General features: G+C 36.8%; 1 protein-coding gene across 50 annotated transcripts in view; it reads left to right on the forward strand.

Moving 5' to 3' along the window:
* The window catches only part of LOC144307378 (uncharacterized), a 132,765-nt gene that overhangs the window by 46,692 nt on the left and 60,571 nt on the right, over window positions 1-25,502 (forward strand). For 10 of the 50 annotated variants that reach the window (XM_077887150.1, XM_077887137.1, XM_077887139.1 and 7 more), the window contains exons 3-7: window positions 19,800-19,898; window positions 21,054-21,214; window positions 21,639-21,733; window positions 22,149-22,260; window positions 23,004-23,102. In XM_077887150.1, coding sequence (XP_077743276.1) covers window positions 19,800-19,898; window positions 21,054-21,214; window positions 21,639-21,657 — 279 coding nt within the window. In that variant the 3' untranslated portion in view covers window positions 21,658-21,733; window positions 22,149-22,260; window positions 23,004-23,102. The other 40 variants (XM_077887183.1, XM_077887184.1, XM_077887170.1 and 37 more) reach the window with 21 other exon arrangements.

Genomic DNA, 25,502 nt, shown 5'->3' on the forward strand with positions numbered 1-25,502 from the left:
CCCCATGACTTCATATAAATTTATTTATTTATTTATTTATTTATTTATTTATTTTGTAAAAAAGCACAAGTCCAACACTGGCTGCCTAACCTGCTTATATCAGGTCCCACACCTCTGCACTCTGCTGGTACAGCTCTTCTCAGTAAAGTTTGCCTCAATTGCAGCACAGTGGGCCACTTCACACCAACAGAACCCCCCCCCCCCGCCCACACCACATCTACCAACCAGAGAGTTCTGCAAGGCTTCATTTCTAGTGGAAAGAGCGTCAGGTTCTGTGGGAAACCAGCTGCATAGCTTATCTGAGAACTGAATCTTATAGTCCTCAGCACACTGGGGATATGTGAGGTCCTGAGTTGGCACACTGACTCTTGACCACATTGGTCTCCAAATACAGCTCCTCTGCTCCCCCCTCCTTGAGTCAATAGCCTATTCCTTTACCTTTTGAACTTAACATGTTTTTCTCTGCTTCCCAAAGTTGATCATTCCTATAGTCAATCTGCTAGCTCTCTTAATAAAAACTGGAGGAGACAAAGCCTCAGGGTCTGAGTCCAATTCTGGTTTGAGTCTGAGTCTGAGTCTCCGGTCCTCCTGTCCCCCCCCCAATTAAAATTCAGTGAGACTTCGGGTCTTTTTCATATAGTTGCCTCCAACTATTCTGGGTCGCAACAAGTTTCCATTTAACAAGCAGACCAGAGCACACTTAGTTAAAACTTGCCACACTCTGGCCAAAGCCCAAACACTGCCCACTGCAGGCAAGGAAAGCCTCTGCAGATAACTGACCTGAAGGATAGAGCAGCCAAAACACAACAACCCAGTGCACACAGCATACACTAGGGACACACCCTGAAGCACCAGGCCCTGGACATATATGACCTCTTCTTCATAAAGCTATTATGTTCAGGAGCAGGAAACATAACAGGCTTTTCAACATACAGAAGAAGAGACCTAGACAAAATGCCAAGACTGAGGAATTCATCCCAAATGAAACAATAAAATAAGGTCCTGGCCAGAGACCTAAGTGAAACAGATATAAATAATATGCACGATGGAGAATATATCTTATTTTTATTTTTCAAAGATTTTATTTATTTATTTGAGAGAGAGCACAAGCAGGCAGTAGGGACAGAGGGAGAGGGACAAGCAGACTCTCCCCTGAGCAGGGAGCCCAATGTGGAGCTCAATCCCAGGACCCTGGGATCATGGTCTGAGCCAAAGGCAGACATTTAACTAACTGAGCCACCCAGGTATCCCCTGATGGATTTAAAGCAACAATTAAAAGGATACTAGCTGGGCTTGAGAAAAGACTTCATGGAGGTTCTTACCATAGAGACAGAAGAGTTAAAAAGAATCAGAAATGAAAAATGCAGTAACTGATCAAAACAGACTGAATACAATGAACACAAAGATGAAAGAATCAGAGGAATGCATAAGTGATATAGAAGATAAAATAATGGAAAATAATGAAGCTAACATGAGAGAAAGAAAAATTATGGAACATGAAAATAGACTTAGGGAACTCAGTGATCAAATATAGTAACATTCTTATTATAAGAGTCTCAGAAGAGAAGTGAGATAAAAAGGGGTAGAAAATTTGAGGAAATCATAGCTGAAAACTTCCCTAATCTGGGGAAGGAAACAGACATGCAGATCCAGGAGGCACAGAGAATTCCCATCAAAATCAACAAAAGCAGGACAACACCAAGACTTACTGAATTAAATTTGCAAAACATAATGATAAAGAAAAAATCCTAAAAGCAGTAAGACAAAAGAAATCCCTAATTTACAAGGAAGACACATGAGGCTAGCCACAGATCAAGCCACAGAAACTTCACAAGCCAAAAGAGAGTGGCATGATGTATTCAATGTACTGAATGGGGAAAATCTGCAGCCAAAAATACTCTGGGAAGGCTATCATTCACAATAGAAGGAGAGATAAAGAGATTCCGGATAAACAAAAATTAAAGGTATTTGTGACCACTTAGCCATCAAGAAATATTAAAGGAGGCTCTGTGAATAGAAAGAAAGAAAAAGTGACAAAGATAAGAAAAGAACAGAGAAAATCTCAAGAAACAATGACAAAACAAGTAATAAAATTATCATAAATACATATCTATCGATAGTAACTCTGAATGTAAATGCTCCAATCAAAAGACACAGATAAGGTGACAATGGATAAAGAAACAAGACTCATCTATATGCTGCCTACAAGAGACTCATTTTGGATTTAAGGACACCTGCAGGTTGAAAATGAGGGTATGGAAAAACAATTATCATGCTAATGGACACCAAATGCAATCCTTATCAAAATACCAACAGCATTTTTCACAAGCAATCCTAAACTTCCTATTGAACCACAAAAGACCTCAAATAGCCAAAGCAATCTTGAAAGAGAAAAGCAAAGCGGGAGACATCACAATTCCAGACTTCAAGTTACATTACAAAGCTGTAGCGATTGAGACAGTATGGTACTGGTACAAAAACAAATACATAGATCAATGGAACAGAGTAGAAAACCCAGAAATGAACCATGACTATAAGCTTCACTGTAGCAGGAAAGAAAAACAGCCAATCTCTTCAACCAGTAGTGTCGGGAAAACTGGGTAGCAACATGCAAAAGAGTGAAACTAGACCATTTTCTTACACTGGACACAGAAATAAATTAAAAATGGATTAAAGATCTAAAATCCTAGAGGATAAGATGGGCAGTAACCTCTTTGATATTAGCAGTAGCATCTTCTTACTAACCATGTTTCCAGAGGCAAGGAAAATAAAGCAGATATAAACCATTGGGACCTCATAAAAATAAAAGCTTCTGCACAGTAAAGGAACTAATCAACAAAACTAAAAGGCAGCTTTTGAAATGGGAGAAAATATTTATAAATGACATATCTGATAATGGGTTAGTATCCAAGAAATATAAAGGTGTTATAAAACTCAATGCCCCAAACCAAATAATCTAGTTTAAAAATGGGCAGAAGATATGAATAGACATTTTTTTCAAGGAAAACATACAGATGGCTATCAGACACATGAAGAGATCCTCAACATCACCCATCATCAGGTAAATACAAATCAAAAGTACATGAGATATCACCTCACATCAGTCAGAATGGCTAAAATTAACAACACAAGAAACAACGCATATTTGCAAGGATGCAGAGAAAGAGGAACCAACCCTCTTACACTGTTGGAGGGAATGCAAACTGTGCAGCCACTCCAGAGAACAGTATGTAGGTTCCTTAAAAAGTTAAAATAGAACTACCCTATGATCCAGCAAATTGTACTACTGGGTATTTACATAAAGAATATAGAAATACTAATTCAACAGGATACACACACCCTGATGTTTATAGCAGCATTATCAACAATAGACATATCATGGAAAGAGCCCAAATATCTATTATATATAGATATAACAGACAAACAAATATAAAGGGGGGAAAAAAGAGTGGTAAACCAAATAACATACTCTTAATTATAGAGAACAAACTGAGGGTTACCAGAAGGAAGATGGGTTAAATAGGTGTTGAGGATTAAGGAGTGCACCAGTAATAAGTTTTTGTATGTAAGTGATGAATCCGTTAATTCTACACCTGAAAGTAATATTACACTGTATGCTAACTGCTGGAATTTAAATAAAAGCTTGAATAAAAATAATGTTGTGCAATGGCAAAAAATAATAATAATTTTAAAACTGTGGTTAACAGATAATTAGGAGAGTGGGAGTTCCCCTAAAAAAAAAAAGAGAGGTGGAGATCAGAAAAATATTGTAATTGGTGTTCCTAGTCTATGTAACATTTCAAGAAGTTCACTTTCATATTTTCATGTTCTAGGTACTGAATTTCCATAAGAGATTTCATCTGGAGACTTGGTTTGCTGATCAACATTTCATGACTACTGGGATTTAACATATCCAATACATGACTGAACTTGGCTAGTAATAGTAAACATATTTTAAAGATCTGTATGTTCGCATTATATAGTAACATCTTGAGTATCACAGAAATGTATTTGATAACATAATATCATTAATCATCAATAGGCATAGATTTTTGTCTAAAAATCTCTTTCTGACTTAAAATGATAGTGATTCTTTGAAGGAAATGGTATGACATTGATGTATAGCTTCTCTCCAGTCAGGAGATAAACTCAACTTCAGTGTAGATGTTTTCAGTTCAAAAACCAGGTTCTCAAGTCACCTAGCATACACTGATGTGTCAAATATTCTACCCTAAGCCAACCACATATCTCAATGCTATATTTCTTGAACACATTACAATATGTACACATGTATGTTTACATCCTATCCTTACATCCTTTTCCTAGTACCTAAAAACATAAGTAGCAATCCATCCTAATGTATCCATCATGTACTATATACATGGTATGTTTTTGTTGCTGTCTTATCCTTCCATTATTTAATCATTTCACTTAGGTATAATTCCTGTAACAGCCTAAGAATAATTACCTATACATGACCCAACATTCAGTGTCTATATCCACAAAGATTTCTGAACAGATATTAATGTTATGCGTACTTCCTCTGAAAGTACTATTAAGCACTACAAACATAAAAGTGTTTTCTTAAGCCTGTTTTTTTTTGCAATAATGTAAACATAAAAGAGAGTGAAGTGTTTTGTTTTTAGCAAAATATGATCAATATGGAAAATAAAACCAACCCTTAATTTGTAATGAAGCCATTTGACCTTAACTATAATGTTTAAGAGAACATACTGTAAAAGTATTGAGAATATCTTATTATTAAGATAACACTTCAAAAACCTCCTTAATTTGTGATTCAGAACATGATGTCACACTAGGTTTTCTCCCTGGGACGGATGACACAAGAAGCAATATTTGCAAGACTAGTTGTGAAGTATAGTCACATAAAAGACCAACATTCCAGTCTACCATTCTTTTCTCCATGGGTCCCAAGATTTTTTTACAGTTTAACCAATTGTACTCTTTTTTTTTTGGCTTAAAAAAATGTATTCTGTGTTTTAAAGAAAAGTTCTTATAATGATAATCTATTTAGAATCTTTTTCAGTTCCTATCCTAGTAAAAACTAGAATCTAGAATAAGTCCATGTTGATCACTCCCTTCTCTGACTATATACTTCAAACTGTATGGCACTTGAATATCTTGATGAACATCCTTTGTGAAAGTTAGATACAACTCTTAATTTTTTTTCTCCCTGTTTTTTTTTTTTTAAATTTTTATTTATTTATGATAGTCACACAGAGAGAGAGAGAGAGGCAGAGACATAGGCAGAGGGAGAAGCAGGCTCCATGTACCAGGAGCCTGATGTGGGATTTGATCCCGGGTCTCCAGGATCGCGCCCTGGGCCAAAGGCAGGAGCCAAACCGCTGCGCCACCCAGGGATCCCTTTCCTCCCTGTTGTTAAAGCAACTTGATCCATGGTCCTTGAAGACCTGTCAAGAATACTTTAATAAATAGGGCACTTGGATGGCGCAGTCAGTTAAGTGTGTTAGACTCTTGGTTTCGGCTCAGCTCATAATCTCAGGGTCATGATCTCAGGGCCATGAGATTGAGCCCCACATTGGGCTCTGTGTTAGGTAAAGAGTCTCCTTGAGATTCTCTCTCTCCCTCTTCTCCTGCCCCTACCCCCTCTAAAATAAATAAATAAATAAGTATTAAAAAAAACAACAACCAAAAAACAATACCTTAAGAAAGGCTATCCAACTTAGCATATCTCCATCACCAGTCCTGTCAACTCCTGTTTTACATTATTTGATATTCTCTTTTATGTCTTTGTCACTCTTTTTGTGACTATTTTCCCAACTTCTATATTACTGCTTTGTAGTATGAGACGTCTATTCTTTTTCTAAATTTTATTTAAATCCAATTAATTAACATATAATGTATTGTTGGTTTCAGAGATAGAGGTTAGTGATTCATCAGCCTTGTATAATACCCACTACTCATTACATCACATACCCTCCTTAATGTTCATCACCCAATTATTCTATCCCCTCTTTCCTCCCCTCCAGCAATGCTCAGTTTGTTTCCTATGATTAAAGGTTTCTTATAGTTTGTCTCCTTCTCTGATTTCATCTTGTTTTATTTTTTCTTCTCTTCCTCTATGATCCTCTATTTTATTTCTTAAATTCCACATATGAGTGAGAACATGTGATAATTGTCTTTCTCTAATTGACTTAATTTGCTTAGTATAATATCCTCTAGTTCCATCCACATCATTGCAAATAGCAAGATTTCCTTTTTTTTAATTTTATTTTAATTTTTTTTTTTTTTTACGTTTGAGTAGTAGTCCATTTTTTCATGTGTCTGTTGGGCATTTATATGTCTTTGGAGAAATGTCTGCTCGTGAGAAAGAAAGAAAAGAAAGAAAGAAAGAAAGAAAGAAAGAAAGAAAGAAAGAAAGAAGCATCTGTCAGAGATATTCAGCATCCCCTCTTGTTTAGTAATTATAAAATTAGGAGAGAAAATCAACCCAGAAAATGCATTGTATCACAATATAAGTTATAAAGGAATATTAGCTGATGAATTATCCTTCTCTATTTCAAGGATATTCCTACAGTGTGGAGTTGTGATTAGCAAAATCTGTCACACCCCAATTAAAGAACACCAATGAGTAGTCTCTCAATCTTCTGTTTTCCTTTTTTCTAGATTCTAATGTAACTCAAGTCTTACCTCAATATGATTTTGACATTTTGTAGTCACCAGTTAACTTCTATCCGTTATGTTTTGACTCATTTTTGAGAACTGGCAGAGACTTTCTGTGCATAAGCATAACACTTATCAAATTGATTTTTGTTGTCATTTTTATCTTACTCATTTTATGTTGATTTTTCATCAATTTTCATTACAAAGAATGACTTTTACTGAGCTTACTTTAAAAATCTGGAATCATATTTTGTTTAGAGCCAGTAGCTCTCTATTCACAGATCGTGGTGGCAAAATAAGTTTTTTTATTTCTAAAATACCTCCCTCTGCTTTGCCTAGAAATACCATCTCAGGAAAGTTTACCTAACATAAGTATCTTGGGGGTCAGTAATAGTATACCAGTGGTATAAGACTGTCTGTGAAATCCTAATACAAGTCTGAAACATAAAAAATGTTTTTCTTTTATAAATGGTTTTCTTCAAAGTGAAACTGATGTATAGGTAAACAAATTATTAACTTTGAAAACAAAATTTAAAAAGGAACAAAATTAATGACCTTGATGTTTATTGTTTCAACTGTAAATATTACCCAGAGACAAATGATTGGCTTCGATGATAAATGTTAATTGGAGATACAGTTTATTTTTAGGCATTATAGAGGTTATAAATTGTCTCATATAAAATATATTGAATTTCATAATATTTACAGTAAGTGAGGGAGGAAACCAAATTGATGTAGCATAAATTAAAACTTAAAATATGACTATATTAATAAAAAAACTCCTGGATTGATAATCTAACAACAAGGCATTTTTACATATTTTTATACTTCTTTCAATTCCAAGAACAGAGTCAGCACCCTAAAACAATTCAAAAGCCCTTAAACAAATCTTTTAGATTCTCAGCATTTAAATTTTGGACTCAACGTATTGCTACAAGGCTTTGCTGTTTATCTCTTAATCCTTTATTGTTTAATAATCTTTCTTCACAGATGGTGACATGCAAATTATATTTTCCCAATGCAAATAGTGCTGGGAATGCAGATTCAAACCTGAATAAATCAGATTTGTTTTAGGTGGCATTGACAATGAAGAGAAGGACACATGGATATGCCAAACAAACTTCTTGTTTCATTCCATTCCTTATGGCCTTTTGATTCCTAAGCAGGTGGGAAATCATCCAAACAGATTGTATCTCAGTATTAACTCAATCTTATCAACTGTTTACATTGAATTAAGAATGAGTACTTGTCAATTCACATAATTACTTTAAGATGTTTATGCCTGCATTGCCATGAGTGAAAGGAAAACTGAACTTTGGCACAGTTTTATCTTGTGTTCAACAAAACCCCTCTTCATGAACTGGCAGGTCCTTTCCACTTCCAGGTGACAAATGTGACTTCCCACCACAATCTAGAATTCCTCCTCCTGAGTTATAGTACCACCAAAGAAAACTATTCTCATTTAATTCAGAGAATTATGTACCTAATGCAATGCTAGGATGCCAAGTACCTATTTAAAAAGTTAAGATGTAAGAGAAGGTTTTGGTAAACTCTTAGAACCAGTGCTATTAAAACAAAAACAACCAAAACAACAACAACAACAACAACAACAACAATAACAACAAGCACTCCTAAAGCAGTTACTGTGTAACTAGCCTAAACAGTATTAAAAAAAGAATAGATTTGGCACTTCAACCAACGTTTCCATTCAGCCGACTCTTTCAAATATGCTTTTGGCTTAATGAATGTTGGCAGGTGATTTTAAAGCTAATTTGGACCCACGTTACAAGTTAGAAGCAGAAAACTATTTCTCCCCTTAATTTCCCAAACATATTTTCAGCATAATGACCATGGTACTTTTTCTCCACATTATTTCTAGTGTTCAAGGAGCATAGGGTAAATATAATCAGAAATAGGATGAGATAAAATATTTGACTGTGGTTTTCCAGACAGCTTTAACATTCAAAGAGCTTGTTTTCCATAGAATCAGCAGGTTTCAAACCAGGAAACCACCAGCAATAATAGCCTCAGTGATTCTAGTTAGCTGGATGTAGGCAGAATAAGACCAGCAGATATGAAGACTCAATAATTAGAGACAAATGGGCTACAATTGCCCAGGTCTGCAAAAGCTAGAACCTAAGTACATAATTATCAACAAACTGACAGAATGGCAGAAGTCAGAGGTAGAACAAATCTGTGTACAGAGAATGGAGGAAAAGGGATATGATATCAGATAAACATTCAAAGCCATAATGCTAGTACATTTGGCAGGAGAGGGTGGTCCTTTGAAAGATACCAGTTCTCAAACTTAACTCTTGTAGATTTTGATTAATTGTTCCAGGGTAGTCTTGCATTTTTGGTATGTCTTTAAAGATCCTTGGATGATTTTAAATTGTGATCAGAGTTAAAAATCTCTTGTCCAGAAAAAGATAAATAACAAGATACCTGAATGAAAAGTTAGCCAAAAATGTATGCAGATTGGTTATGCCTTTTTACATAAAAAGACACTAGTGGATCGTTACTGAGATATTTAAGGTCTTTCCTGGCAATCCAACTTGTTGGAGTCTGTGTATTGTAATTTTTATTAAGAAATATGTATTTGGTCTCCATCTCTATTTCTGGGATAGAAATCCTAAAACCCTTGAAATTTACTAAGAGATAGGAGAAAGAAAATTTTCTTTTGTTATTCATAACAATCCCCTTCAACAATACCAGAGTTAATTGTTAACTCTTGGAAAGTCCCTAAAGATGGAGACTGGTTGCCAAGGCTACCAGTCTATGAGTAGAGTGCTAGAAATTTCAGCCCCATTCCACCTTCACTAGATATCTGGGAAGGGGAGAGTGGCTGGAGATTGCATCAATCATCAGTGACTAAAGATTTAGTCAATCATACCTTTGTCATGAAACCTCCATAAAAACTCAAAAGGAGGGGATTTGGGAAGCTTTGGGGTTGGTAAAGTGAAAGTAAGCAGATTAGACCCAAGATGGAGTCACTCACGCTAAATTCATATCAGCACACCAAAATGTACCTAAGTTTCTGTGCTTAGCTCTCCAAGAAGAAGCCCTAGGTCAACTAATCAGTGCTTCAGTGCGTGCATACTCAGGACAGTTTCCCTGACCCAGCTCCAAGACTTCCCTTTGCTTCATATAAAGAAAGTAACCTTGCTTTAACAAATCAGCAAATGCCCAGTATTAACTTCCTTGTTCTTGTTCACTTTAATCTATAAAACTCTCTTGCTTTGTACATAGCTCTTTGGACCTCTTTTCTCTGTGCTAGATTGGATGCTACTTGATTCATGAATTGCTGAATAGAAGCTTACTAGATCAGTAAATTGTCTGTGGAAAATTTTCTTTTAAGACTGAACATGTAGAGGTGTTAGGAAGGTGGTGTGCCTGGAAAGGGAACAGAAGCCCTGCACTCCTGCCCCCATATCTTACCCTATCCATGTCTTCTACTAGCTATTTTTGAGTTATATCCTGTTATAATAAGCCAGTAGTCTAATAAGTAATTATTTTCCTGAGTCCTGTGAGCCACTCTAGCAAATTAATTGAATATGAGGAAGAAGATCATAGGAAATCTCTGATTTATAACCAGTTGGTCAGAAGTACAGGCAATGACTAGTACTTTTGATTAGCATCTGAAGTGGTAGTGGGAGGAGACAGGCTTGTGGGACTGAGTCTTTAACTTGTGGGATCTGACACTATTTCCAGGCAGGAAATGTCAGAACTAAATTGTAAGACACCTAGTTGGTGTCCAGAAAACTGGAGAATTGCTTGGTAGTAGGGAAAAACCCACACACATCTGATCACAGAGATGTCAGAAATGAAGTATTGAGAGTAGGAGAGAAACACAGAGGAGTTTTTCCTTTACAGAGTCCCTAAAATTACATCCTTTCTTTCTCTTCCCTGGCTGCCACATCCCTGTTTCAGGTTCTCCCAATTAGGCCTACATGTGGGAGGATGTACATCATCAAACATGGAGTCCTCTTAAGGAACTATTGACCAGTGTTGACCAGTGATTATGGCTTATGAGTTCTTTATGGAATCATTGAATTTTTCTAGTACTTCAGCTATACCCATACTCTAAGGCTACACAAAATGAATTTGATTTTATTAATGAAATCAAGTTTATATATGTGAGACGTACAGATCTTAATTTCATAAACAGAAGAGATTTGATAAATGTATATACCGGTAATTTTTTTTTTATTTTATTTTATTTTTTTTTTTGCAAACACACGAGGGTTTATCTACAAGCTCAAGCTTGGGTCCAAGTATACCCGACACAGGGGAGCAGGGACTTGGACCCCGAGGTGGGTTTCAGCTGAGTTTTAAGAGCTGGTCTAGGGGACCTCCAGAAGGGGTGGAGGAATTTCTCAAGTTCTGTTTACATTCTGATATGGGGCTTTCAAGGGCATTGAGCACTGTTCTTATTCTAATAGGGGCTTCCTGCCCTTGGCTTGGGCTCTGTTCTTATTCTAATATGGGGCTTTCTAGGACATTAAGCTGTAAGCTGTTTTCTTCCTGTAACTGAAGTAAGGTAAAGTTCAGCTCTTATTCACAGGGGCCTAGGATGGCTGTACTTGTGCTAACACTAAACTTAAAGTGGAATGGCCTCAATTTTCTCAGCTTCCACATTTCCCCCTCTCAGAGAACCTAAGGAAGGACCCAATCATGGGTCCAGGTCGCTCTCAGAGTGAGCCAGGGGGAATGATTAAACCAGGATTCGAACCAACCTTGTTGCTGTTCTCTCTCCCATTTACATTCCAGTGAAGAAGCAGCATCCTACATTCAAGGCAGCACATAACCACCCCCCCCACACACACCCTTTGTTGTAAGAAGACTAAGTCTAATCTTCTATTTTGAAAGACAACCTCAGACTAGGGAGTCTTGGAGGTGGGAAATAAGTGAGAACCGCACAGTCTTAGCTTTAGGGGATTGTCCTTGTCTGGTTGGCTTTTCCATTCTGGAACAAAGTGCTTGAGAATGGCCTGTGGGTCAGCTGGCCAGACGTGGGTGTTGAGGACCCAGGGAGTAATCTCGTCGACCTTGAGAGCAGTGGGAGTGGTCAGGATCACAATGTAGGGTCCCTTCCAGTGAGGTTGAAGTGTTTGGTGTTGGTATCTCTGCACCTACACCCAGTCACCTGGCCGATATCAATGGGAGTCCGGGGGTGGCCCAGTCTCATAGAGGGCCCTCATCTTAGGCCACACCTGCTCATGGGTTCGTTGTGACATTTGGAGGGAGAAAACAAGTTGGTGATCATCAAACTCAGCAAGCACCTCAGGTTTTAAATTGGGGATAATAGGTGGAGGAAGACCAAACATGATCTCGTAGGGAGTCAGTCCCATCTTAAATGGGGAATTCCTCGCCCTATATAGGATGGAGGGGAGGAGAGTCACCCAGTCCCCGCCAGTCTCCAGGGCTAATTCAGTTAAGGGCTCCTTTAATGTTCTGTTCATCCTCTACCTGTCCTGAGCTCTGGGGCCTATATGCACAGTGTAATTTCCAATCTGCCCCAAGTACTAGTGCCACTCCCCGTGTTACCTTAGAGACGAATCCTGGTCCATTGTCTGATCCAATCCTAACAAGAAAACCATACCTCGGTAAGACGTCTTCCAGCAGTTTCTTGGTCACAGTCTGTGCCGTTTCATGTTTGGTGGGAAATGCCTCTGTCCATCCTGAAAAAGTATCTACAAACACTAGTAAATACCTGTATCCGTATTTTCCAGGTTTTACCTCAGTGAAGTCCACTTCCCAGTAGGCTCCTGGGCGGTCCCCTCGGAGCCGGGTTAGATCCATGGGTGGTGGCATTAGTTAACTGGCATGCGTGGCAGCTCACCACAATCTGCTCCATCTTTGCTCGAGAGTCTTTAATAGTGATCTTTGCATGTCGTATGAGGTCTTCCATCTTCCTTGTTCCCATATGAGTACTCTGACACATTTTGGATAGGACTGGCCGTCCTAGTTCCTCTGGCAGGATGATGCTGGGGTCTGCGGCCCTCCCCCAGCCACGAAACACTGGGTCATAGGCAAGCGTTTGATCCAGTGTAAATCAGCATCAGTATAGTTGGCGGTGTCCAGCAGGGTCGGTGCCCCCGGATTGGGTCTCTGTTTCCATGGTTACAGCTGCCCCCGCATATCCGATTCCTTCTCAGTGAATGCTGCCATCAGTGTACCAGGTGGCATCCGCATTCTGCAGTGGCTGGTCCTGGAGATCTCTGATTCTGTGCACCTGTGCCAAAATTTCTTGACAGTCATGCAGAGGGGGGTCCCAGTCTGGGTTAGGGAGATGAGAGGCATGGGGTATTGGCGGACCCTGACGGGGTCTGCCCCCGGCTTTAGTTCTATGTATATGGCTGGTCGGTGCCACGCCAGCCCAATTCCCCCAGTTTCTGCCCATGCTTGGGGAAATTCCTGCAGCCAACAGTCAATGTCAGTCATTGGGGCTGAGGGCATTTGATGGAGACGATATTCGTCTTCTAAACTCAGGACAAGCACCTAAATCGGGTGCCCCTCTTTGTTTAGGATTTTTTGCCCCTTCAGGATGGAAGCAAATTTGTGCTCCCATCTTGGTGAGCTAATCCCTACCTAACAACGGGTAGGGACACTCAGGGATGACCACGAAGGAACGGGATACCTGGCCCATGCTGAGATCCTCAGTTCTTCGGGTAGTCCATGAGTACTGTTTGGTGCCCGTGGCCCCTTCCACCCATGAAGTCTTGTTTGCCAACTTCCCATGAGGTTGTAATAAAACCGAATGTTGTGCCCCAGTGTCCACTAGGAATTCAACAGGTTGCCCCTTCACTTTAAGAGTTACCCTGGGCTCGGGAAGGGTGCCAAACCCAGACTCCCCTAACCGTCCAGGTCCTCCATCTCCAAGATCTTGGCAGGGGCCTTACATCTTTTGTTAGGGCAGTCTTTCACCCAGTGGCCCTCTTCTTTGCAATAAGCACATTGGTTTTTGTTCAGTTTAGGGCTCTCCCGCGGGGGACCAGGGCCATCCTCCTTACCTGTCCTTGAAGCCAGCTTCTTGAGGTGCCTCTGTCTTTCCCGTGGGTCATCCATGGTTGTGGCCAGCAGAATCTTGGCCAGGTTTCAGGTCTGCCGGTCACTTAGTTTGGTTTGTTGCTCTTCCGGACTCTCTTTATTATTATAGACTCATTCTGCTACTATTACTAAGTCCTGCAAGCTTTTCTCTCCTCCATAATCTCAGATTTGATCATTTTATATCAACTTCCATTCCATCAACATGCTCCAAGGGGTAGCTCACTGATTTCTTTCTTTTTTTTTTTTTTAACTCACTGATTTCTACCTCCATAGATTAGTTTTGCTTTTTCTTTGAGACTACATACAGCAACCACACAATATATGCTCTGTGATGTCTAGCTTCTTTCGCTCATCTTCATGGTTTTAAAACTCATCCTTGTTGTGTGTGTATCAGTAGTTCATGCTTTCTGTAACTAGTTGTGTTCCATTGCATAAATATACCACAATTTATTCATCTATTCTCTTACTGATGGACCTTTGACTTGTTTACAGTTTGTGGCTTTTATAAACAATGCTGGTATAAACATGCTCCAAAAAGTCATTTTGGGGAAGTATGTTTAAAATTCTCTCAAATAGGGATGCCTGGGGGGCTTAGTGGTTGAACATCTGCCTTTGGCTTAGGACGTGATCCCGGGGTCCTGGGATCGAGTCCCACTTAGGGCTCCATATAACAGAAGTTGGCTCTATTCTCATATCATCGATCTAGGAAATCCACTCTTTTTCTACTACAGTATATCAATTTTCCATGCATTTTCAACTGTATCTTCAGAGATTTTTCCTGATTTCCTGATTTTTCTTCAGAGATTATGTTAGTTTCTCTAACATATTTAGTTAGAGAGTTATTTACTAACTTTCTACATGTTTCCTGTATTAGGTTCAGCACAGGGTTTTACTAACCTGATAGAGTTTCCTATCTTGTTTGCCTTGTGATATCCCATTAACTTTCTCTCTTTTTTCAAATAACCATATATTTGAAGGTCACCCAGCCATCTACTTGAAAAAAATATTTTTTTTAACTTTGCTTATTTCACATAAAGTGAGCTAGGCCCATCCAAATCTGGAGCTTTTATACAAGTCTTGCTTCATGTAATGGATCCATATAAAACTATGCATTAAAATGCAAATAGTAGTTTATTGCAAACTCCTGCCAATTCTGTGGAACATATCTCTCAATTACTTCACAATAGATGTAATAATTTAAAAAAAAACACTTTATTTTTTATATTTAGTAATCAAGAATTGCATATGTTTTAATCATATGATGATATACCACTTTTCCGATTTACCATCACAATGGAAATTTAAACCTAAGACATTTTAACATTTTGGAACCTAAGCATTCAGCTATATCACTATAGGGCTCAGTGGTTTTGCATTGCATGATTTTGAAAAGTGGCTTTTTATAAAGTACATGCATGATATTGAATAGTTTAGCTGCTTTAGGATTGACTGTATAATTTTGAGACATAAAAATAAAAACAGGGTTTATCTATACTTCCTACTTGGCTAAATTTATAGTTTCATGCTTTTTTCTTTAATTGAATTACATTGTTGAAATCATTAAGGGACCCCCACCCCCAATAAATAGCATCCCTGTTCCCTGCCTGAGTTCTGATCCAATTCAGAAAAAAGAGAATATTTTTCAAATGGAACATAAAATAACCCTTTATCATGGAAAAAGTCTAGGTTATAGCATATAGTTTATAAATCTAAATAAGTGTTCTTCCTAAATCTTAGAATTATACAGATTGGTTGCACATCTCCAGGGCAGCCCCTGATATGGAGATTTCTGGTTATCTAATGCTATATGAGAAAATTACCACAAAACTTTGTAAAGTAAAACAATTAATTAGTATGGTCACAGATAATGGGAGACAGGTTTTGGTTCTCTTAATCTAATAGATATCCATCTAGAGCTATGGTCTACACTCCTACCATTTGGGGAAGGATATAAGCAGTTTCATTGCAAAGTCTTAAACCAATATTATGACTAGCTCCTCAATGCCAATCTTTTTCTTCTTTGGGGATTATTCTGGGACTACTAATGGACAAATCACATTTATTGCCAAAAGTCTCCGAAATAAATCAGAATAGAATTTTTTAAAAAAGACAAAACTCCAAGCCACCCAATTTATCCCACATTTTGATATTCCATGTAGTCCATTATAATGTAGCATACATTCTGTAGTGAAATCTAGTGGCAAGATTAAAATACTCTAATAATAAAATAGCACCTTGATAGAGATGCTCAAAATTGACATTTGAGCCTATTCTCACCATCAAATTCTATTATTTCTATTCCTAGCCCTTACTCTATCCTGGAGGTGAAGAAAGGAAAATCCACAAATAAAACCTTTTTATGAGTTGGAGTCTAAAATTGTGAAATCAAAATCTGTTTCCTTCATGAGTTAAATATCCAAAGAAATTAAAACAAAAAAAAATCCTCTTTAATTTCATACTTGTTCAGTCCTCGCCAGAAAATTTAATGCTTGTGTAGACTTTTTAGGCTCTCACTGGAATAAGATTTTTTATGAAATTTTTATGGCCTCACAAATGGAATTAATTTCATGTCAAGTTTTCAATGTACCTCACTTTTAAAGAACACTTGAAGATGATAACATATGCAAAATTAAAGTAGAATTAGTCCCACGCTCACCAAATTTAAAACCGAGTCAACCTTTTTCCCAAAAGCAGTTCCTCAGGCAAAATTATGTTCCTATAATTGGTACTTAGTGTTGCCAAAAACAATGGCAGAAACTCAGTAGTTTCTAAGGGAAAGAGTCTTGGAAGAATAAAGTATTAGATCAATCCTCTCCAGGATGTTTTCAGACTTTAACACTTGTGAATATAAATTCAACAGGGAGAAATATCATAGCAGAATTTTAATTTTGCCAATATGCAACCATTTCTGGGAGAAAAACCTAATTTTGCATAATGCCTAATGTCTTGTCACTAAGTGATTGTTGCTGACTTCTTGCAAAGTTTAAAGATATAGAATAACAGCAGTCTGTGTCATCAGGTCTTGGGGTCATTTCCCTATAACCAGAACCTATGGATTCTTGCTCAGGGGATTTATTGAGGGTATGCTCTCTGGTAAAAGTCTATTGGAGAATGGGGAAAGCAGAATAAATCAAGAGAGGAAGCTTAGACAAAGCTGTGGGTTTAAATGAAGTTTAGCCTTAGCTTGACCAATGGAGAGTTTTGGAGAGTCATGGCACAGAAGATACAATCAGGAGCTATAGTGGCACTCTCAGCAGCAAGAGAATCTGACTAAAGAGGTCTGCATGAGGGACCAAGAACATCCACTAACAAAGGGTAAATGCAAGTAGAAAGCTTGAAAGAACAGAGTTTCTACTATTAAGGCCAGGATCCTTGGGTGGCTCAATGGTTTGGTGCCTGCCTTTGGCCCAGGGTGTGATTCTGGAGTCCTGGTATCAAGTCCCACATTGGGCTCCCTTCATGGAGCCTGCTTCTCCCTCTGCCTGTGTCTCTGCCTTCTCTGTATACATGTGTCTCTCATGAATAAATAAATAAAGTCTTAAAAAAATAATTATTAAAGCCATATTCAATAAATAACAACTACCCGTGAAGTAGGTAATCAGTTTGATTTTGCAAATCTGTGGAAAGCTGTCAACAAACACCTTAAAAACTTGATAGCATATTTTGAATTTTATTTTCAATCAAATGAAGATACATGAATAGGAAATTAATGAATCCCAAATCTTTTTCATCTACCAGAAGATAATTTAAGTTTAATAATAACTTTACAGAATAAATTGTTAGACCTGGCTGCTAGTAAAGAATTAGGCATGAATTTTACAAGTTTAACATTTCTCGCTTCTTTCTCAATAAAATTTAAAATCAGTATTCAAGCTTGCTAAAACTACTTTATTTTTTTCTTTGTTCCTGTTAACCTACTTATGTCAGACTGATTTTAAGACTCAAGAAGGAGAATGATAAACAAAACAAAACATTGAATCAGTGTAGATATCATTATCCCCTGTAAGTAGTATTCATTCAACCTATTAGGTAAGTTAAGAAGCAAAAAGAAAAAGAAGTTCATTTGTCACTGCAGAACTTTTAAATATTTATGTACATACATAGGTTTACTCTTAAGAGTGACTTTAGGTCCCTAACGTAAGGAATCACACTACATCACATGCGAGTTTTGTGAGTCACAATTGAGGAACAAGTTATGAACACAGGGAGATTCTCTGTATTAATCCTATATACAAATAATTTCAATGAATAGTGTCTTTAAATTTATAATTCTTTATTTTTCACTGTTTTATGTTTGTTCTGATTATATTTATTGGAGAATTTTTTTGTCTGTTGACTAAAATGACGATAGACTGAGGTTTATATTTTTTATGAAAAAATATAAAAAATATTTTTTCACTCAATTTTTAAAATAGCTAATTGATATTATATTTTACAAAAGTGTTGGTCTAAGATGAATTTCAAGTTTAAAAAATAACAGAAGTGAAAAATGTTCTTTCACCAAAGCTAATTTGAGAAGCACTGCTCTATAAGGTATGTGAGAATCAGCTGCCTTGAAGTTAAAAAGCAGCTCTTTGCTTCACTGTGCCTGTAAAGTTCAAGATCAAGCTATAGCAACTTGCACTCTGAAACTGTCCAAACCTGACATAAACTGTGCTTTTGCTTAGGCCAGCACCAGGCTAAGCACCTCCCACCCCTTGTGGTAAGCAACCAGCTAAGGTGCATCCAACATCACTGCAAAGGTCTGCCCATCAACCTTCAAGCTTCTGCTAAAACAACAATTCTCAGGGTCAGTATTGAGAGTGGTATAATCTTTTCTGAGAAAAACATTTTCTTCCTTCCCTCTCATCTCAGATGCCTACTCCTCACTCTAAATTGGTTATCCTGTTTCTATCTTCTTCTTAGAAAAAAAAAAAAAAGAAAGAAAGAAAGAAAGAAAGAAAGAAAGAAAGAAAGAAAAGAAAGAAAGAAAGAAAGAAAGAAAGAAAGAAAGAAAGAAAGAAAGAAAGAAAGAAAGGAAGAATCAGGAAAGAACATCTTTATTTTTTTCTACTACAGACCCAATATTTTCTTCAATAAATAAATAAATAAATAAATAAATAAATAAATAAATAAATAAAGTCTTTCTAAGACCAGCTCTCCTTGTATATATGAAATTTCCATCCCCGTTCTCCTCAATCACATCTTGTGCTACATTTATTATTTTTCTTTTGTCTCTTTAATATCTTCTTTCCACTGGATCATTTACAAATATGCTATCATAATTCATTCCTTAATATAGCCCATCTCCCCCTCTTCTCCAGTAACTACCCTATTTTTCTGTTCTGTTTACTCTAAAACCAAGTTATATCCATCTTCTTCTCCCACCAATTCCAAAGTCTTTGCTCCTGTTTAGGTTACTAGTGGCCTTCATTTGACCAGATTCACTGGTTTACTCTTGGCCCTCATCTTATCTGAGCTGGGAGAGCATTGATTTTTTTTTTTTTTTTTTTTTTTTCCGTTCTTGAAACATTTTCTTTCTTTGGAATTCTGGATTTGACAGTCTCCCAGTTTTCCTTCTAACTCACTGATAACTTCTTAGATTTCTTTGCCAGATTCTCCAGACTTCTTTCTAGATGTTGGAATGCCCTAGAGTACTGTCTTTGGCCTTCTTCTCTTCCCTAGCTGTGTGTAATGCCTGAGTGAATTTATCTGGTCCTATAACATTACACCTTCTATTTTTTGATGTCTCCTAAATTTATATCACCAACACTGACATTACCCCTAAAATCTAGAATTGTACATCCAACTATCTAATTAATACCTCCATTTGAAGGTCTTTTATGGATCCTTTACTTAATTTGTGTGAAGTACTCACACTCACAATACTCACTCTCCAAACTTGATCTCAGTCGGTGTTTCCTATTTCACTAAATGGTGCCATGATTTGCCCAGTTGTTCAAAACAAGAACTTTGCCATTACATTTAATAGCTCTCTTTGTCTCACAACCCAGAGAAATGTAGGTAGAAGCCATGGACATTATTTATAGGCCTGAATCATTAAAAATAAATTAAAATTTAAAAATTTAATTTTTTAATTAAAAAATTATTTCTTTCCTTATTAGCTAAGCTGGAGGCAATGTGTACTGAGGTCTTCAAGGGTGACAGAGACATTTGAAGGCACCTGGATCTGTGAATCACCAGCTTGGAGAAGAAACTTCCATGTGGGTCCCCTCCAATAAAACAAACATTAGGCTCTTGTGTAAATTCAAAATGAGCATTTGTCAAGTTAACTTCCTGAGATTTTGGAGTTGTTTGAGTACTGGCTTGTCCTTACTAGTATAAAAGTTCCTACTCAGAAAGATAGTATTGCTTTGCAACAGAAACAAAATCGATCATGTGCTATTGGCTTAGTAGTTAGACAGCAGGAGGCAAAGGAACTGAAAAAATAACATTGAAGGCTGGTGATCCATATTATTTTGTGGCAAAATATTTAATAAGATTCACTTGCAATAACTTGAAATAAAGCCTATATATTAACTGATTCTGTGATTTTATTTTGTTTTATTATTTTTTAAGTTTATTTATTTATTCCAGAGAGAGAAGTAGGGAGGAGCAGAGGGAGATGGATAAGCAGACTCTACACAGAGTATGGAGCCTGATGTGGGGCTCCATCCCAGGACCCTGAGATCATGATCTGAACCTACACCTAGTCAGATACTTAACTAACTGAGCCAGCCAGGCACCCCAAGACTTTAATTTTAAAGCAGTGCCTGGGAAGAGTTAGAGTTATATTATCCATCAGCTATTATGAGTTGCTTTTTAGAAGTCCTTAAGAAAAAGAAAGCTGCCCAATAAAGTAGTTGATATTCAGGAAGAAACCAAAGGGAAGGGAATTGGTTCACCAATCAAGGGCATTAAAGGTTTGGAAAAGTAACTATGCTGAACCCTAAATAGTAAGAGATAAAACAAACAAACAAAAAAATATTTGGGCAACAAAAGTCCAAGAGAGCTTTTAAATTAAAAACTAAATGACTCAGTTTTTCAGGAAAAAGTCAGATCAAGAATATTACTCAAGACCCTTAGTGTCTGTAGCCTCAAGGTGGCTGTCGTTAATCAGAGAGGAAGTAGGTGGAACTAATAAAAGAAAAAGTCAAGCTTGGAAAATAATTTTAGGTACAAATTTGTGTTTATTGCCACATGGAGCTGTCTGGAAGCAAATAGATAAAAAGCTTCTTAAGTTTTTGAGAAAATTGTATTGCCAAAGAAATGGCAAGCCTAGTTTGAAAAATAGTCTATGACTGCGTGTCTTAAACCCTCTATTGTAATTACCCAATAGTAACCTGACAAGCAGGTGTCACATTTATGTATTTCTACAGAAGACATGCTCCCCATCATCCATGTTACCTTTGGCCATTGGGGATAGTAAACAAAAAAAGACTTTCAAAAGAGCAGAGGAAGGAACCATGAAAAATACTGTTTTAAGGGAGTGTTATCAGAGAACAAGACCAGAAACTACAGGATTTTTTCCTCATACCAGGTTAGACTTTCATTATGCATGCCCAGCATATTCTCATAATTTCTATGAAGCTATGTCTACTCTGGATCTTTCATTCTGGCCATTCTGGGCAAATTTTATTACAGTTATCCCATCCTCACTTTATCATTATATATTGGGTGATGAGATGCATATAATTTTGAATAATATGTTCAGTTCATACCACAAACAACAAATAAAAACAACTGCTCATTACTTGGAAAACAAGGGCTAGTATTTAAATGTGGTTACTGGAATAGGGTCAACTAGTGGTTAGATGGAATTTTTGTATTACCTCATTTAGGAAGAAGTGATGTGTTCCATATATGGATGAGTGGTGAATTGGATATTTGGTGGTCAAACTGGCATATAGTAGCAGAGACTGGCTAGATTTTAAATGTTTTACCTTTTTCTCCTGCATACATAGCCTAACTTTTGCTTGCTGAAGTGATGAAATTGAGGACTGACCAATGGAATAATGGTGGAAGTTATTTATATACAGTTGACCATTGAAAAACACAGGTTTGAGCTACATGGATTTTTTTTCAATAATTGTTTAAATTTATGGTATTCATACAATATAGTTCTGTAAGTTCATTTTCTCTTCCTTATGACTTTCTTAATAGTTTATATTCTCTAGTTTATTGTAAGAACAAAATATATAATACATGCACAGAAATATGTTAACTGACTTCATGTTATCAGTAAGGCTTTGGTTAATAGTAAGATTATTAGTAGTTAGTTAAGTTTTGAGGGAGTCATATGTTACATATCTATTCTTTTACTGCATAGGGGGTTGGCACCCTTAACATTTGCATTGCTTGAGAGTCAGCTATACTCTATCTTGTCAAACTCAAAAAAACAAAAAACAGAAACAAAAAAAAAAAAGAAGAAACAAAAACCCATAAGATCCTCCATTCTTTCTTTCCCTGATCAGGGCTGGGAGCAGAGTATTCCATTGTTTTTTGACAGAGTCCAAAGATGGAAGGAGGTGCATCTGGGTAGCTCAATCGGTTAATCAGCTCAGATCATGATCCTGGGGTCCTAAGGTAAAGCCCCAAGTTGGTCTCTCTGCTCAAAGGGAAGTCTGTCTTTCTCTCTTCCTCAGTCCCTCCCTCCCCACTTACTTGTGCTCTCTCTCTTTTTCTTTCTCTCTCTCTTTCTTATTCATCTACTCTCTCTCTCAAATAAATAAAATCTTAAAAAAACAAGATAGAAGGAGCTCTAGACACTACTTGACAAATAGAAAATGAAAAAAAAAAAAAAAAACATGTCCAGTAGACTTGCCTACTCTGAAACTGGACTACTATTGGAATGAATAAAACTTTTTTCTCATATTTGCCATCAAAATGTATTCGTTTTGGCTGTTATCTTTCTCTATTAATAGAGTAGGTGGTATTATTATTTATGTTATTATTTTATACTTTTTTATTATATTTTCAACCAACACGTGACTAGGAGTTACTTGAGGGCAAGACAAAGGCTTAGTTCTTATTTTAATCACTTATTAAACTATCTTTCAAAACACATTCACTGGGCCATAACTTCTTAAAGTAATAATATATCCTGTGCCTGCTTCTACTGTACTGGTAACTTCAGAAGCATTAGAAGATTAATATGATATGTGATAGCTTATATAATAATATCTGAATATAAAAAAAAAATCTGAATATATATTGATTACATGTTTCAAATATATATTAACATTTCATATATTAGTATGAGATATTATATATCATATAAGATATATTGAGATATGATATGAAATAACATATAAAGCTTCTCTTTACAGATTTGAGGAAGTGCTAAAACCAATACTGCCTGTCCAATATTTGGACAAACTTATTAGCTTTGGTGTGATAACAGCTGGAAAAAAACCCTCAAGATCAAGGTAATATCAATTCAAGTGAAACAGAGATAAAACTACCATGAAATGATCTAATTGAAATCTTTAGTAAAATTCTTATTCCACTAAGAAACAAAAATATTAAGTCCTAATGACAAATCCTGGATTTAGCTGTTAAGATTAAAATAAAAGTTAAATTCTCTAATAATATATCCATTGGAGCAATCCATATTCTTAATGCCACCACATACATGACAGATTCCTATGGATCACACTTATTCATGAATATATTCTGATTATCTGATTCCTGTAGGAGAAGCCAAATTATAATTTATCTCTATGTTTATTTTTTGTATATATTTTTTTTGTTGGAGTTAGATATGCCAACATATAGCATAACACCCAGTGCTCATCCCGTCAAGTGCCCCCCGCCCACCTCCCCTTCCACTACCCCTTGTTCGTTTCCCAGAGTTAGGAGTCTCTCATGTTCTGTCACCCTCACTGAGATTTCCCACTCTATGTTTAAAGAGCTATCCTATATTTTCCCAAACCCAGATAGCCATTAAATTTTTGTGTAATTTCTAAAAATATCCTGTCCTCTAAGATTTTTTTGGGGAGGTAACAATCTAGAAGTTTAGGACACTATTAAATATCTTCTATGAGGGGTGGCTCAGTGATTGAGCATCTGCCATTGGCTCAGGTCTTGATCCCACATCAGGCTCCCTGCGGAGATCCTGCTTCTCCCTCTGCCTATGTCCCTGTCTCTCTCTCTCTGTCTGTTACGAAAAATAAATAAAATATTTTAATAAATAAATAAATATCTTCCATGAGAAAAATGTCAATTTATTTCAAATGGTTTACTATCAATAACATATACTTTAGCCTAATTGAGAAATTTGCCTAAAACAATATAATATTTTATTGTAATAGAAATAGAAGCTTAAAAACAAAGGGTAACTCTTGAGTCCATTTTCCTGAACTATATGCTTTCCTTTCGGTGTATTATAATTTTTCATTCAAATCCAAAGTGTAAAGATAACTTACAAATTCTTTCATATAGTTTACTTCTGTAAGGAGGAGTTTTTGGAAAAGAGAATACAGGTGATCTGTGATTTTAAGTTTTGTTTGAAAAAGAAGTGTCTGGAAATACAGTGGGCAAATTTTAAAAGCAGCAGGGATGCAGTCTATATGGTCACTGAAAATGGTGACTATCATGAGGAAGATGTCTATAGAGGCCACTTGAAACCATAGCATGTAGCTCACAATAATGTCTAATTCTCACCCAGACCATTGGGAAGCAAGAAGCTTCATTTCAAGTATACTTTTTCTAGCCTTTCTGAGAGATTCTGAAAATTATCTTGGAAGCTGATTGAATTCTTATTCTGAAAAGTAGATAGTGGGAGAAAACTGTCAGTTATAAGAAAGTCAAGTAGAATTGTAGGTATAAGTTTTCTGTCTCTTAAAATAACTTAAAAGTTGGATCAATAAAGTCAGTATCTACTCTTGAGGAACCCAATGACTGACTATGAGGATTTTATTCTACTCTACTAGCAGTCATTGAAATCTGGTTTTAAAAGTTAAGAGATAGGGATCCCTGGGTGGCGCAGCGGTTTAGCGCCTGCCTTTGGCCCAGGGCGTGATCCTGGAGACCCGGGATCAAATCCCACATCGGGCTCCCGGTGCATGGAGCCTGCTTCTCCCTCTGCTTGTGTCTCTGCCTCTCTCTCTCTCTCTCTCTCTGTGACTCATAAATAAATAAAAATAAATAAAAAAAAATTAAAAGTTAAGAGATAAAAAATAAATTTACTATTTAATCTGATCAAGCATAGGAAGTGCTTGGCGTGATCATAAACAATAGCTAAAAGTCAACTCTGAGACCGGGGCCCAGTTCTGCTTCATCTTTATGTCCCCAGTGCATTATAAATATGCCTGTGAATGGTATATTGGAAAAAAAGAATTGGTATATTGATATAAAGGAGAAAGATGCACAGATGGAACATTTGGGGTGGGGCTTTCATTGGTAGGCCTCACTCTGGTGGGAAGTCCATACTGATTTTGAAAAGACCTCTCCTGATAGCAGGATTCAGGTTTTGATGGAGAAGAATCTATACTTCATTCTTTGAAACCCAGGAATTTACAGGAAGAACACAGGAAACGTTTCCACAACCACTGGCTGTCTCTCTCTCCATCTTGCTGAGTTTGTCTCTGTATATGAATACGTTGATTTGTTGCACAGAGGTTTGAATGAGAAGATAAAGCATACTCTGCTAACTCAAATAAGACAGGTGAGTCTGTTCAGGAGACAAGTGTGTATTATTGTCTGGAGGTAGATTTTCTTAAGAGAATCTACAAATAAATACACGAACATTGCAGTTCATTGAGTGCTATTTTTTTTTTCCCCTGCTAGACTCCTTAAAGGATATATCAGAGAATAAGCAAGGGAGA

Source organism: Canis aureus, chromosome 38 (genome assembly GCF_053574225.1).
Source record: "Canis aureus isolate CA01 chromosome 38, VMU_Caureus_v.1.0, whole genome shotgun sequence".
NCBI classification, from domain to species: domain Eukaryota; kingdom Metazoa; phylum Chordata; class Mammalia; order Carnivora; family Canidae; genus Canis; species Canis aureus.